At 44.3% G+C, this 16,792-nt stretch overlaps 1 protein-coding gene across 4 annotated transcripts in view; it reads right to left on the bottom strand.

Annotated features, from left to right (window-relative positions):
* The window catches only part of PLCE1 (phospholipase C epsilon 1), a 299,887-nt gene that overhangs the window by 91,272 nt on the left and 191,823 nt on the right, over positions 1-16,792 (bottom strand). For all 4 annotated transcript variants that reach the window (XM_074382600.1, XM_074382601.1, XM_074382602.1 and 1 more), the window contains exons 4-5: positions 6,936-7,081; positions 155-413 (exon numbers count right to left, since the gene is read on the bottom strand). In XM_074382600.1, the coding sequence (XP_074238701.1) occupies positions 155-413; positions 6,936-7,081 (405 nt within the window). The remainder of the gene's footprint in view (positions 1-154; positions 414-6,935; positions 7,082-16,792) is intronic.

Genomic DNA, 16,792 nt, shown 5'->3' with positions numbered 1-16,792 from the left:
TATCCAAGGATCTATGTGCTACCCAGAAACAGTAATAACAACTGTTAACCCTGTGCTCAATCAGTGATCATTTCTCTAGTGAGCACAGGCAGGGCCGGATGAGACAGGCGGCAACAGGGGCTCCTCAGGCCACGATGATTCCAAAAGGCCTTACCTCTAAAGTTTCTTCTCGGGAATTGTACCGCGGGCAAAGCTTCATGAGGCCGGAGGCGCCGTCGAGCACTTCACAGAGCTCCTTCAGAAACACCCCACAGAACGGAACCACCTTACAGCCAGGGACGTGCAGGGCACGCGTCACCACCTTTCTGTACTCACAAGAGGACTCATGCTGGGCCATAGCATCCTTCAGGCTCCTCATGGTCTCAATATCAGACTGGTCCATAAACTGCCACATTTTTAAAACTTTTCTTGACCTATTGCAAGTAAATGACATTTTTTTAGTCTGAAGGAGAAATAATATAGTTTACAGCAAGGAGCCTAAATTCCATACAAATTCATTCTTTTTGTTAATTTTTTTTTTTTTTAAAGGTGGAGTCTCACTCTGTCACTCAGGCTGGAGTGCAGTGGTGCGATCTCAGCTCATTGCAATCTCTGCCTCCAAGGTTCAAGCAATTCTCCTGCCTCAGTCTCCCCAGTAGCTGGGACTACAGGTGTGTGCCACCGTGACAGGCTAATTTTTGTAGTTTTACTAGAGATGGGGTTTCACCATGTTGGCCAGGCTGGTCTCCAAATCCTGACTTCAGGTGATCTACCTGCTTAGCCTCCCAAAGTGCTGGGATTAAAGGCGTGAACCACCGCACCCGGCCCCAAGTCTTCTTTACTTGTTAATATTTACGTAGGTTTCCTATCCCCATCTACTTCCCCAGATAATATGAATAATACTTTCGTAAATTGAAACTAAGAATTAAATAGGACAGATACAAACAAAAATAGGTATATGGGACATGTTAGTTATGGAAGCTGGGCACTGAATGTAGGTTTGAGTTTTTCTGGGAGCTATGGCCATAAGGAGAAAGCAGAGGGTAATATGGTTTGTACAAATATTGATGGAGGAGGACTGCCTGGGGAACCTGGCCCATCTGGTCCTCTTGATCTTTTTTTTTTTTTTTTTTTTTTTTTTGAGACGGAGTTTCGCTCTTGTTACCCAGGCTGGAGTGCAATGGCGCGATCTCGGCTCACCGCAACCTCCGCCTCCTGGGTTCAGGCAATTCTCCTGCCTCAGCCTCCTGAGTAGCTGGGATTACAGGCACGCACCACCATGCCCAGCTAATTTTTTGTATTTTTAGTAGAGACGGGGTTTCACCTTGTTGACCAAGGTTGGTCTCGATCTCTTGACCTTGTGATCCACCCGCCTCGGCTTCCCAAAGTGCTGGGATTACAGGCTTGAGCCACTGCGCCCGGCGATCTTTTAAATGTTACTCTTGGATTAAGCCAGTCCCTTAGTGATAAACATAAGGCCATTGTTTTCACCTCTTCTGTATAATTGATTTTTACTGAATCAAGCTTTGACATGAAGCCACCAGCCCATCTTGGAGGACCTTGTAAAGTATTCTTTGCATAACAGGACGTTAAGTGGGACTTTCCTTATTCTGAAACTCTTGGTGAGAACCACAGGTGACATTGCTCCACACCTTCTAAAGAGGGGCTGTCACAAGATGGTGCCCGAACTGCTCTGCCCACTCTCCTTCCGCCCATGCAGAGGAAGTGGATCTGAGCAGATAGGTTGGGAGTATTTCTCTAGGGGGAATTGTGGGAGGGCTCACCTCTCTGTGAGAGGAGGAAGTCACCCCACGTGCAGGGGGCGTTAAGTGAATTCCATGGGGACATTGAACTGTGTCCTGGGCAGTTTGTGGACCACATGGACTGGTACCTGACTCTTGCCTAAAGATTTGAGGCTAGATGGAGCTGCCTGATGGCAAAGGGAGAGAGAAGATTCCAGTGGATATGTCCTGTCCTTGCAGAGTTCGGAGGGCAAAGTGCTGAGTCTTTCCTGTGAGTCAGGAGGGGACGCTGTAGAAAGAGGTGGGGCTTGAGCTGTCTTGAAGGGCCCACCTGCCCAATGAGGTGACCCTAGCAGAAAGGGCCTGTGAGGACAGGAACCCCCGGGAGTGAGGACTAAGAGGCTGACCAGAGGGTACACTGCATTTCACTAGGTAATGGTGCAGTGGGGAGGTGGAGGGAAATGAGTAGGGTAACTAGTAAGAAAACCTAAAAGCGCCCTGCATTGGGCTCTGTGAGGGCACCAAGGCCAGATTTCAACTGCCCCATTAGGGAAGACTCTGTGCTCCCTTTACCCCCATCCTTTCCCCTCTCCTCTCCTGTCCACCTTTTTTCTGCAGAGACCCGGTCGAAGAGAAGAGGGAGAAAAAAGATAAACCCTATCTTCCCTATTACTCCAAGTCTTTGAGATTGGTTGGGCTGTGAAACATGGGGAAAGGGAAGAAAATATATATTGAATGAGAGGTTAAAATTTTGATTTAGGGTTGGGTGTAGTGGCTCAAGCCTGTAATCCGAGCACTTTGGGAGGCTGAGGCAGGCGGATTGCCTGTGGTCAGGAGTTCAAGACCAGCCTGGGCAACATGGTGAAACCCTGTTTCTACCAAAATACAAAGAATTAGCTGGGTGTGGTGGTGTGGACCTGTAGTCCCAGCTACTCGGGAGGCTGAGGCAGGAGAATCGCTTGAACCCGGGAGGTGGAGGTTGCAGTGAGCCGAGATCACATCACTGCACTCCAGCCTGGGCAACATAGTGAGACTGTGTCTCCAAATTTTTTTTTGATTTAGATTAAACTGGATTCCAAAATCATTGTGTAATATATAAGGCATCCAAAAGACATAAAGAAGTACAACATGACAACGCCCATGTGCCAACCTCTCAGTTTAAAAAATCAAAAATCAACAATGTAGTTGAGGCCCTAGTGTATTCCTCCAAGAGCACACGCTCTATTCCTCCCTCACCAGACTGGACCCCCGCTGGGACTTTGGGGTTCTCTTTTCCTTAAAATTCTTCATACTTTTCCAATATATGCATATATCACTAAGCAAGTTACAGAATTGTTTGTGCATTTTTAAACTTTATGTAAATAGGCTGGGCGCGGTGGCTCAAGCCTGTAATCCCAGCACTTTGGGAGGCCGAGGTGGATGGATCACGAGGTCAAGAGATCAAGACCATCCTGGTTAACAAGGTGAAACCCCATCTCTACTAAAAATACAAAAAGTTAGTTGGGCATGGTGGTGCATGCCTGTAATCCCAGCTACTCAGGAGGCTGAGACAGGAGAATTGCCTGAACCCAGGAGGCGGAGGTTGCGGTGAGCCGAGATCGCGCCATTGCACTCCAGCCTGGGTAACAAGAGCGAAACTCCGTCTCAAAAAAAAAGAAAAAAAAATAGCCATTGTGCTGGTGCACTCCTGTAGTCCTAGCTGCTTGGAAGCTGAAGTGGGAGGATTGCTTGAGCTCAGGGTAAGAGGTTACGGTGAGCTATGATCCTGCCCCTGCACTCCAGCCTGGGCAATAGAGCAAGACCTTATCTCATAAAAATTTGTTTTTTATCTCATGTCTGTAATCCTAGCACTTTGGGAGTCTGAGGCGGTGGATTGCTTGAGGTCAGGAGTTCAAGATCAGCCTGGCCAACATGTTGAAACCCTGTCTCTACTAAAAATACAAAAAATGTATCAGGGCATCTTGGCAGGTTCCTGTAATCCCAGCTACTCGGGAGGCTGAGGCAGAAGAATCCCTCAAACCTGGGAGGTGGAGGTTGCAGTGAGCTGAGATCATACTACTACATTCCAGCCTGGGTGACAGAGTAAGACTCTGTTTAAAAAAAAATGTTTTGGCCGGGTGCTGTGGCTCATGCCTGTAATCCCAGCACTTTGGGAGGCCGAGGTGGGTGGATCATGAGGTCAGGAGATTGAGACCATCCTGGCCAAAATGGTGAAACCCCGTCTCTACCAGAAATACAAAAAAATTAGCTGGGCGTTGTGGCGCACGTCTGTAGTCCCAGCTCCTTGGGAGGCTGAGGCAGAAGAATTGCTTGAACCCAGGAGGCAGAGGCTGCAGTGAGCCGAGGTTGCACCACTGCACTCCAGCCTGGCACCTGGTGAGGGAGTGAACTCTGTCTCAAAAAAAAAAAATTGTTTTTTACAAACATCATTTTTGATGGCTAAATAATATTCCATTACCTGGATGTATTACATTATTCCCTTTAATTCTTTTCCTATTGTTGTTCATTTGGGTTATTTTAAATTGGCATCATGACTGAGTAAATATTGATGTTAAATCTTTGCGCGTCTTACTAGAGGCTTGAAAGAGCTACGAATTTAGTTAGAGGAAGCAAAACGTACAATATCTATTAAAAACCAAAGTCACTTAATAACAAGTATGCTTTCTCTTCCCATTTAATTGCTTAAAAAATAATCCCTATTATGTTGATAATAGTTACTTGCTTTCAAGTCTAAAAGTGCACACATAAGCTCTGTCTCCATAATTATTGCATCATAAGAATATCTGGCCACTTACCTCCTGTGTACAGAATAGCTGTGAACAAAAGACCTATTATACCTGGTACTTTTGCCTATCTAACTGTAAAGATCAATTTAGCTTTAAGCCAAATATAGGAGCATGAAATTAGGCAGCAGTGGGTCTAGGGTGTGAGACAAAATGCACTGGGATCAGTGTTGAGGTCTGTCCTGGTTTGAGATTATTCCTCATTTAGGGAGATCACCAAGGTCTGTGGTCTTCTTGGATTTTGGATTTAAACTAAGTTGAATCTTAAAGTCCCATTAAGTCTAGGGCTCCACAGGTCATTCTGAGGCCATTCTTGTAATAAGAGAATCTACAACATGGTATGTGGCAGCCAGCCTCCAAGACGGCCTCCCATGGTCCACACCTCCTGGTTTTGTGGATTTGTACATTCTCTACCCACAAGGAATCCATGCTGGTGCTATGTGATCAGTACAATATGGCAGGAGTGACTGTGTGTGATTCCCGAGGCTAGCCCATAAAAGGCATTGCAGCCTCTGCCTCCCTCTCTTGGATCATTCACTTCGGAAGGAGCCAGCCACCGTGCTGTGATGACAGTCATGTCATGGGGTCAGGAAGTGAGGTCCCCGGCCAACAGCCATCACCAGCTTGCCAGTCAGACACAGAATGATAAGCATCATTAAAATAAAATGGCCTTATCAAAATATGATAATTCTTTTCTTAAAAGAAATGTAATACACATTTTCTTTTTCTTTCTTTCCTTTTTTTTTCCTGAGATGGTGTTTTTGCTCCTGTCGCCCAGGCTGGAGTGCAATGGCGCGATCTTGGCTCACTGCAACCTCCACATCCTGGGTCCAAGTGATTTCTCTGCCTCATCCTCCAGAGATTACAGGTGCCTGCCACCAAACCGAGCTAATTTTTGCATTTTTAGTAGAGACGCCATGTTGGCCAGGCTGGTCTTGAACTCCTGACCTCAGGTGATCCACCTGCCTCAGCCTCCCAAAGTGCTGGGATTACAGGTGTGAGCCACTGTGCCCAGCGTACACATTTTCTTTATAGAAAATTGATCACAAAGAGAATAAAAATCATTTGGATAACAGCCTCTGTTCTCTAAGGCTTTGTTGTTGTTGTTGTTTTCACTTTCTCCTTCTTTTGAGTCATGTCTGATGTATTTGTGTGACTATTTTAAATGTCAAGGACATGATCATTTGGGTTTTCTCTTAGTTAAGAAAGTTGAAAAGGACAGAAAAAAAACTAGAACTCTGAGAGTTTTCATCTCCTCCCCTAACCCAGAATTCCTACATAGGGACCTGGATAATCAAAGAAAAGCCTCAGTTAATGTTATGAAGTAAAATTCATTTGTAGTGAGAACCCTCATGGGGATGGTGAATCTCGTGAATCCATAACAATAACAATAGCTTCTCTTTCTGGGGCTTTACTATCCGCTAGGCATGCGTGTCAAGTACTTTATATTATTTCACTGAATTCCAACTAAAGATGTAGGTACTTTTTAGTGTTACCCTCATTTTGCAGATGAAGAAACTGAGACTCCATGAAGTCAAGTAGCTTGCCTGGATCACACAGCTATTCCTTGAGGGAACCAGGATTTGATTTCTTGATATTCTAACTTAAGAACTCATTCTCTTCTTCCTCACATACCATGCTGCCTCCCACAGGAGTGAGAACAGTTACACCAGGTAACTGAGGTCGAAAGGGGATAAAGTAGGCGACTTGGTGAACACATGGTGATTTTGTTATTAGCTTGATGGAGAAGCCATAAGAGTAGGATATCATAATGGTTGAGATCATGGGCTCCAAAATCAAGGTTGCCTGCATTCCCAGCCATGCCAGGTGACCTTGGGTGAATAACTTAATTTCTCTTCATCGTAGCTTCCTCTTTTGTATAATGTGGGAATAATAACAGTATCTACCTGATAAACCTGTTTTGAGAAGTTAAAGATACAATGTAGGGAATGTACACAGCCCATGCTTGACATGCAGTGTTGGATAATCATGACAGCTAACATTATTGGAGGCCTATTGTCAATGTTAGCCACTGTTATCACTAAGGGCAGTTGAGCATACAGCCCTGGCACACTTCATAAGGCAGACCTGAAAAGAGACAGGTAACAGTGAGGTTTACAGGACAGGAAGGGGAATAGTCAGTGGTGGGATTGATGGGGTTATGCAACCAAGGAATTTCACTTGGTTTGGCCAAGAGCACAGGATCACAGCAGACCCAGTGAAGGAGGATTGTGGCTGGCCCACAGGGGCTGAATTCCGCAGCATCTTTGAGTGACAGGGCCTTTGGTGCTGAAAGATCAGACATTTCCCAGGATAATCATTTCCAATTATCTAGCTTGGGTAAAGCTGACTCCCTGGACAATTAACTCAGTGCCATTCAGGTGGTGAGAGGAAACCATGCCAAGATAACAGCATTCCCCACTGATTATACCTGAGGCCAGCCAAGAACTCCATGACAGCGTTGTAGTTGCCCATGTTCCAGCAGCATTTGGCCACATGCACCAAATACGAAAAGACTTCCCGCTTCTCCTCCATGGAGCCCGCCGTGAGGATCAGCCACGTCACCCAGGAGCTCACCTGGAAAACACACAGAGACATTCACGGGAATTATGTCCTAGAAGCTTGGCATTTTTTTTTTTTCAAAAGCATTCTTTGTTTTTCTAAAAATATCAATTTGTTATTAGGAAATGAAAGATCTATAGGTCCTTAATCTCTTAATCTTTTGTAACACTTCATCTTCTTTAAAACAAGAAGGCTGAAAAGGGCAATTCATAAAATCCTTTTGATCAAAAAAATTTCTTGAGACTATACGAAAATAAGGTCTAAAAATAATTTTGATTGAAAGATAGCTCACTGATGAACATTAAAACGAAATGCACTTAACCCATCAAAGACATTTACTATTAAAATACATAATATCAAATGAAAAATAAGAACACACACTTTTACAAATGCTTTACCTATTGTGCTCCTCAAATGACAAAATAATATGAATGAATATTTACAGAGCACTTATTACGTGCTCTATACCTATATTCTAAGCATTTATATTAGCTCCTTTATTTCTCACAATAGTTCTAAGAGTCAGGGAACGTTATTGTCCTCAGGGACATGTGTAAGGTCTTCAGCCAATAGGTGGCAAAGCCTGTCTGCTCCAGAGGCTGCACTATCAACCACTCACAAAATGCCTGAGGTGTTTACATAAACTCGACTGTTCTCTAGTTCTGGGCTTAAAGTTATTCTAATGTGATTTTTTTCTCCTGCTACACACTGGAGGATAATATTTAAAAATAATTCACACCTACACCCTCCCCTTATAATATGCCACCTCGAAATCATCTGCTTCTGGTCTAAGGTTATTTTGCTGCCACCTTTACTTTGGTGCTTGGATACGGGTATCCACCCAAGTTACTTTCTCCATCCTGACTAGTATCTGGGTTGATAAGCTTGGTTGTCAACAGACCAAAGTCTTGGTGTTGACCTCACATGGCCCTACAAGCTATGCTTGGTACAGCATCACTGCTGAAGCCTGGGCAGCAACACGTTTCTCTGGCCTAAAACAGAGGCCCGAACAGAGAGTTCATGGTGACCTACGACAACTGCAGGAAATAAAGAGTTCAAGGTCAATGGCATACGGCCTGTGAGTGGATAAAATGATAAGAATTTGACTTATCATTGACTTTTTAAGGTCACAGTTCTTGTTGAAGTCAAAACTAGGACTCCCAGTCCAGTGCTCTTTCATCTCATGAAAGGAGACAGTTTCTTTTTTTTTCTTTTTTTGAGACTGAGTCTTGCTCTGTCTCCCAGCTGGAGTGCAGTGGCATGATTGTGTCTCACTGCAGTCTCCACCTCCCGGGAACAAGCAATTCTCCTGCCTCAGCCTCCCAAGTAACTAGGATTACAGTTGCCTGCCACCACACTTCAGTAATTTTTATATTTTTTAGTAGAGACAAGGTTTCACCATATTGGTTAGGCTGGTCTTGAACTCCTGACCTCAAGTGATCCACCTGCTTCAGCCTCCCAAAGTGCTGGGATTACAGGCGTAAGTCATGGTGCCAGGCTGAAAGGTGACAGTTTCTTCAGACTTGGCTCTAGGTAGGTCCTCCTAAGCACTCAGCTTGGAGCTGCGTATGTGAAGGCAGAGCAGGAATAAAAGAAGGAAATACTGAGACACTGAGAAGAGTCCAAAATATGATAAAGAGATGAAAAAACAAAATGAAAGGAATGTTTGCTCATACCTCTTTCCTATCCCTACACAGAAACAAATAGGAAAATCAGAACAACAGGGAGTATTAGTGATAAAACAGGTCCATTCTCTGGTATGAGCCAGAGGCACTGGAGTAATTAATAATCTTCCTCTTCCCTTCTGAAACAGACTGAAGTAAAACATGCGGGCTACCTGCCGCCCCCAGCCCAGTCCTGAGCCTAGTGGGCTCCCAGCATGTACCTTTGCTCTCCATCTGTTCTGGACTTCACTGGGCCCTCGGGTGGCATCAGGAGAACGGATCTGGAATCAGACCCTTGGGACAAACCCTGGTCTGCAGCATCCCAGGAACTGTCTGGGATTCCTAGTGCTGACCCCTCTCCTGTAGCTATGAGCAACCGATTTGTCCTCTCACCTGGTTCCTTGGTTAAAAGTCACCTTTGTGAAACCCTGGCTCACTAGAACAAGAAATTATTTGGCTAATAGAGACTGAGTCATTGGTGCATCCTTCTAACTCTTCCTTTAGTCTGACTTAGATGAGCCCTATCCTACAAGGGGAAACCAGCAGCAAACTCTTAGCCTCATAACCCTACTGAGTCTTTGAGTTGGAAATTCAAATGCTTCTCACAAATAGAAATGAGATCCTGAAAAGTTAAAAAACAGTTTCTCAAAGTCACCTAACTCATTAGTTGTTGAGGCCTCTGGCTATATTCTTTCCATGGCTTTAGCTTCTTTCTGGTTGAAATTGGTGGCAAATCAGGCTCTCTGGAAAGTCATTCTTTCAGGCTGTTCTGATACCATGCATTAACTTTCTAGTCCAGTGGCTGGAAAGGGTTAACTCAACTCTCCCTGGAGAGGTCTGCTTCACAGGGCAGGTGGAGACACCACTTGGTTTGTGTCACAGTCCTGATCACTCATCCAGGTTTATTTCCTATCAGTCATTTTCCATATACTTTCCCACAATGTTAGGAAAAAAATAGCGATACGATATTTCACATGGAAACCTAATTTAAACCAACTGTTCCACTGCTGACTGTGAGTCCCCAGGGCCCCTGTTGTTGAGATTACGTAAGCACTGTTATCATAAACACACACACACATACACACACACACACACACACACACACACACACACACACACACATCAACATCTGCTTATAAACCTCAGGGCCAATTCTTATTATGGTCTGATGTATTCATAATTTTCTAAGCACTAAGTGGTGAGAAGGTCACTGCTAATTACGAAATAATAAATGACACAAAAAGGAAATGAAGATTCAGCGACAAAAGTCAAAATGTTGGACCAAAGCATAAAAAAGGTGGTCACATTTACTAAGTGGAAAATGGGATGTGTTGCCAATCCAGAAGGAATTTCAGGACACTGCAATCACACAGAAAAACAAGAAAATCACACAGACATAAAGTACTATGGTTTAGGCACAGGGCGTGCTACTAGAGCAGAAAGGTGTTAACGGTAGCGACTGTTTTGCTTATTTCAATATTAAGCACAGAATAAGGAGAGAATCTGACCCCCAGCCCAATTCTTTAAGCACCTCTCCCAGGAGGTCTGGGCTTAACCTGACATCCTAACGCCCTGGACCATGCCCACAACTCTTCTACAATTGCCCCTCCCCAAATATCTTTTTTCCTTCCTTTTTCTTTTCTCGGTACTCTTAGGTCTAGCCAAACAGAACAGTTTGCTCCCTCTTTTCACATCAAATACCTTATTGGTGTCACACACACTCAGTTTGGAAGGAATGTTCTTGCATCATTCAGAATGACCTTTCCTTGGTCCGCCAAGTCTCTTGTGTCCTCTGTAAAGCTGAAGCTTTACTTTGGCCCCCCAGGTCTCTGTCCACTCTCCAACCTCACCTTACCTGTCCCCTTCTTTTAGGGAGGTAAACTAGGCTTTTTTACATCTCAGGAATCTTGAACAGGTTGTTCCTTCTCCAGGAAGCCTTCCCCATCGCCTCAGATTCAAATTTTTATTATTTTTTTGTAGAGATGGGGTATCGCTATGTTTCCCAGGCTGATCTTGAACTCCTGATCCTCCCACTTCTGCTTCCATAGCACTGGGATTACAGACGAGCCAACACACCCGGCCTGGCACTTTATTCATCTAACCCTACGCATCCTTTAGGCAGCACTGCCTGAGACCATGCCATCAGGATCCTACCCTGGGCCCCAGGCTTCAGAAGGCTCCACACTGGCCCTCGTCCAGCTGTGCCCTCTCCATCAAGTAAAAAGTCTGTGGGATGGAGGGGATATGCCTGTCCACAGGCTGTGTACTCACTTCTAGATCATTTACCCCTTGTAAACCTAGGCCTTCCAAATTCCTTGTCCAGATAGCACCAAGCCCACTGCTGGTCTGCAAGGGCTGTTTATCTGGATCGGTCCTCCAGAGGGTAAATTGTAACCCCTAGGCCTAAAGCCAGGCCAGAGGGCAATGGGGGGGTGGGTGTGGTGTGTGGACAGGGTTTGAACTTGAGGCCTGAGGTATCCACATGCTCACACACAAGCCAGGATGGGATGAGAAGGCAGAAGGTCAACATGCTGGGGGTCCCCCTTCTACCTGCACCTTGGCCCCCTTTCCTTTAGGGGTAAAGGGTGAGGCTGCCTCCAGGAGTCTGATGAAAGCATCATTTTCTTGAGCAGAACTTCCTTGACTTCCCACCTGGAGTGTGTCCACACACAGTGTGCTCTGTGGTCTCCCCACATCACCCTGACCCTAGTGCACACTCAGTGCTGTGATCCTCAGGAAGGTAGATGCGGGATCTGCTATGCTCACAGTAAGTAGCGGTGTCAGTGACCTGTCAGGATCTGCCCCCAGTAAGTTTAAACAAGAGCCAGTGAAGGAGTGAACACATGAATGAATGAATGACGCTCACCTCCTCTAGGGAGGCTTTTCTGATGGTTCACCCAGCACCTTCCATTTCATTTCTTCCTATTTCTCTTCGACTTAATGTAGGACCTTGAGTCCAAAGTTCCACTTGGATTCTCACCACTGCATGGGTTTGCCTCTGGTTTATTTTTGTTATATTTGTGTGCCTGACTCTTTCACATGGGTCTGTTCTGTCTCCCCCAGCAGACCCTAAGACCTCCAGGACAGGGACCATTTTTCCCACATTTCCAGCATGGAGTTGCTCAGTGTCTCTGGCAGACAGGCAGGCCATCCAGAGTCCCAGGAGGCCGTGGGCAGGGAGGATGCTCAGCTTCCAAACTCTCAGGGATTATATTTGGGAAAAGGCCTGAACACTTCCCAGTGCTATTCCCAGTTCCAGAAAAAGGAGACAAATGACTTTCTACCAAAAAGTTTCTCGAATATGCCAAGTGGAAGTTTTCATAGAGATGATCCTTTGTAATGGGTATCTGGTCACTCTAACTGCAAAGGTTGAACTCAAATGGTAAAGTCTCCAAAATACAATGAAAGTCTAGACAAAGCTACTTTCAAGTAGTTTATGTATAGTGCACATCCATACCTGTTCTCCACGGAGGTTTACTAAAACATCTTGAACTAGCATGTGAGCATATACATGCACACGTGACATGCGTATATGTGTGTACACAGGCACAAATGCACAGACACGCACACACACAGACACACACACATCCCTGCACAGGCAGTGCCCCTCAAATGTGGAGCACTGACATCAAAAGCACTGGGAGGTGGTGGTTGAGTGTTTGTTCAAATGTAGATTCCAAGTCCTCACTCAGACTGGGAAATCACTCTCTTAAGGCCAGAGATCAATAACTTGCATTTTTAGATAAACTCCCCAGCGATTCTTATATGCACTGGAGTTTGAGAACTCACCCAGGGGCTCAGTGACATTTTTCTGCACCCCAGGGCCTTGAGTCAGAGTTCAAGCATCATTTCTGTAGTACCAGTGCACAATTGGAAATCACCTTTCCAGCCTCACCGGTTAACTGTACCTGAGGCTGAGACTGTAGCCCATTTGGAACAAGGGGAAGCGGGAGGGAGGCAGCACAGCGGAGTGGTGGAGACCAGCACTGGAGTTGGGTGGACCTGCGTGCACTCCCAGCCCTACTGTTTCCTGTGCATAAGCCTGAGGCAAGCCGTCTAACTGCTCTGAGCCTTGATTCCCTTTCCAGTAAAATGGGCATGCTGTTTATCTCCTAAAATTGTTGTGAGGACGAAGATAGAGAGGATATATAAAGATCTCAGCATGATGCTTACTTAGTGTGCAGTTAGGAGCTTGATAAATGTTCACTACTGTGACTGCTCAGCTGATGCTAGTACTGTTGTAGAGACACTGAATTCCAGGTAACAGAGCACAGAAATCCTGAAGAGTGGAATCTCTAAATCCCACTTCCTAACTAACAGGCTGGACCAGGAAGAATTTGTGACTGCCCTGAGAAAACTGTGCCCCAAGCACAATCCTCTCCTCAGAGGGTAACTCAAATGTTGCCTCTTCTCTCAAGGCTTCCCTGGCTTCTTGCTAGGAATAAAAGGGCATGTTTCTATTATAATAGCCCAATCATTCATATATGTGCATATACATATATATGTATATGTGTGTGTGTGTGTGTATATATATATATATATATATATATATATATATATATATGTATAGTTGTTTTTTTTTTTTTTTTGAGACGGAGTTTTCGCTCTTGTTACCCAGGCTGGAGTGCAATGGCGTGATCTCGGCTCACCGCAACCTCCGCCTCCTGGGTTCAGGCAATTCTCCTGCCTCAGCCTCCTGAGTAGCTGGGATTACAGGCACGCGCCACCATGCCCAGCTAATTTTTTGCATTTTTAGTAGAGACGGGGTTTCACCATGTTGACCAGGATGGTCTCGATCTCTCGACCTCGTGATCCACCCGCCTCGGCCTCCCAAAGTGCTGGGATTACAGGCTTGAGCCACCGCGCCGGGCATATGTATAGTTTTTTAAAGCTTTTATTTCATTTTAGAAAAAGAGTCTTGCTATTTTGCCCAGGATGGCCTCAAACTCCTGCCTCAGCCTCCAGCCTCCCGAGTAGCTGGTACTACAGGTGCATAACACTGCTTTGCTACGTGTGTGTGTGTGTGTGTATGTGTGTATGTGTGTGTGTGTAAAACGTTGTCCTAGACCAATTTCTTCCAATGGTAAGCTCCTTAAAGGCACAGGCCATGGTTTATTCATGCCAGGATCTCAGTCCTGAGGATGCAATGCCAGCATGTTTCCCACACCCAGGCATCCTCATTGACATGAAGTGGGTGCAGAAGAGTCTCTTGAACTCCCTGTTCTGCTTGGCGTGGTTCCACTGATGACTCTTTGCTTGGGAGAGACGCAGAGGGGAAAAGGCAAGTGTCCAAATGTAGCTTTTTCAGAGCCTCAAACACAGCTCAGATTATACTCTCCCTTTCCCCTAAGCTACATCACAATTGTCTTCAGAACAAATTCTAAATCTCTTTTTGGCTTTCAAGGATGGCACCATTTGCTCTAAATTTCCATCTCCAGTATTAATTTTTTACTGTTACCCGCCACTTATCCAGATAACAATCCAGTCATTCTATGTGCATCATTTTCTATTCTTTGCCTATTCCTAGGCTCTATGCCATTTTTCCATCTGATTCCTTGTGTAGGGGGTTTGTTTTGGCTGTCTAACATCTTAATCTATACAGGTTACATGGGGCTGACCATACTCCTTTCTGCAAGCCTGATGTCAGATTTGTTCAGATTGGCATATGACCTAAACCAGCCAACTAGAGCCTTTCTTAAGAGACAACCTTTCTGTTGGAATAATAAACTGTAAAGATAAGAGCCTGGAGTTGTTGACAGCTGTCTTTGCTACAATATCAGGAAGGCCTGCCTGAGAAGGAAGCCAACACCAAGGAAAGATGAAGATAGATTTTAAAAACATTGGTCGGATTCCTAGATGCAGCCATACCTGACGCCCTCTGTTGACTCCATATACATACACCAATTTCCTGTTTCGTTTGAGCAGCTTTGAGTTGAGTTGCTGTCAACTTATAACTGAAAAAAGAACCTTGAAAAATATATCTTGACTTGCGGTGATCCTCCCTCTTCTAATAAATACTTAGTGAGTATCCACTATATAGTACACACCATGGTGGGCACGAGTAAACAAGACAGACATGGTATCTGCCCTTCAGTAGCTTGGCATCTCATGGGGGAAAATAACATAAGCAAGTAATTAAGTAGCAGTATTGTTGATACAGTAATTGGATAAATACAAGACCAACTTTACCATTTATATGCTGTCATCTTTAGAAGTCCGGTTTTTCTACCACTTCTTGGTCCCAGTTGACCTCCCAAAGCACTTTATTTATATCTCTATAGTAATGCCTATTTTTTCCACAAACAGTTACTGCATGCCTGTGAATTTGCCTGGAACTATGCTAGGCATGAGGGTGGGAACAATTAAAGCACGTATAAGAAAAGCAAGAAGCATACTCTGTCTTGCAATTAAACCAGTTGTGTATATGCCCATTTTCTCTAAATTGTCACCTCCTTGAGGGTAGAGAACGTTATTTTGGGCATCTTTCTGTTGTTTGCAGAACATCTTGCCCACAGTTTGTAAGAGATAGTTGATTATTCTTAAATTCTTCAACTTTAAATCCCCTAAATACTGTACTCAGAAATTGGGTTCCCAATTCAGTAGAGTTATTTACTGTTTTAAAATCAACCAGGGAAAATATTTTCACTGAGAGTTGCAAATGCCATTTCTAGTTAAATGGAATTTGGAGAATTGCCAACAGCCATGCAGAACGTGTTATTCTCTTCTCTCTCACCGTACTGAATTGAATTGAATGGCTAATTTCTTGTGAAGCCAATTATTAAATGCTGTTTCCAAGTAAGCCTCATCTCATGCATATTCTCCCCTTTTTAATAAATAGTATTAATTGATACCACTAGAATAGGGTCCTGGTTATTTCATTGCATTTTAACGTGATGGGATTAACATCCATCACTAACAGTTTACATAAAATGTCTTGATATAAGTGAGCTGTTAGCTCTGAACTATCCTGTTCCTATTGTAGGATCATTTATAAATCAATTTATTTTCCTTTTTGCATAATTTTAATAATCATAATTACAATAACAATAGTCTCTATGTATTTGGTATGAGAGGGCCACTGCTTATCCTATCCTTTTATCTCTACAAGGCCAGTACTAAGACTGTTCCCATTTTACAGATGAGGAAGGTGAGATTTAGAGTGGGTAAACTAGCTTGCCCAAAGCTTATATACCTGGAAAGTAGGACTGAGCCAAATCAAAATCCTGTGCTTTTAAATCACCATGCTCCACTACCTTCCATTTTCTCTTTTATGAAGATTACACTCAACAGTAAATGAGACTGTTTGCTAATTTACTGTTGAGTAATTGATACTCCTAGAACAGGGTCCTGGTTATTTCATCCCATTTTAATATGATGAGATTAAAATCCACCACTAAACAGTAAATTCGACTGTTTGGTAATTTACCATTGAGTCTAATCTTCATAAAAGAGAAAATAGAAGGTAGTAGAGCATGGTAATTTAAAAGCACAGGCCTTTACATTTTTAAAACTTTGCTCCCCAGAGAGCCACCCTGATTTACTGGGCAAAGAAATGCTTCAGCACTGTGCGGAGCTTAGCTCCAAAATCAGAATGATGTAGCCAAGTTGCATTCCCTTTAGAAACAGAATTTAGCATTCTGAGAAGTCACAGAGAATGTGGCATTGGTGCTCACCAGTTGCTTACAAATGTTCCTATTCTAACATGATTCTAAAATTTTAAGTTTCCTATGACATGCAGAATAGGACACGGTCCTGCTGAATTAGATTAGAGTGTGTAGGGAAGGCCTGTGTAAGATTCCATCACTGAAGCTCACTTACCCAGACAGCTATGTACCTCAGGCAGAGGCCAGAAAGTCAGGGTTTACCTCAGTAAACCTCACCCCAAGCTGCTGCCACTGCTGGAGTGCCTACTCCCTGCAGCCCCTTCGCTCCAGCTAAGTTGGGGAACTTCATCAAATATATACTTGCTCATTCCTGAGTGTCTACCCTCTAGAGCTCACACTCCAATGCGCACTGGTGCACATGGTGAGCAAGACGCACACAGTCCTTACCCTCCCAGGAG

Source organism: Saimiri boliviensis, chromosome 12 (assembly GCF_048565385.1).
Source record: "Saimiri boliviensis isolate mSaiBol1 chromosome 12, mSaiBol1.pri, whole genome shotgun sequence".
Classification (NCBI taxonomy): domain Eukaryota; kingdom Metazoa; phylum Chordata; class Mammalia; order Primates; family Cebidae; genus Saimiri; species Saimiri boliviensis.
Note: the sequence above shows the minus strand (reverse complement) of the source record. Positions and strands in the feature narration are given on the sequence as shown.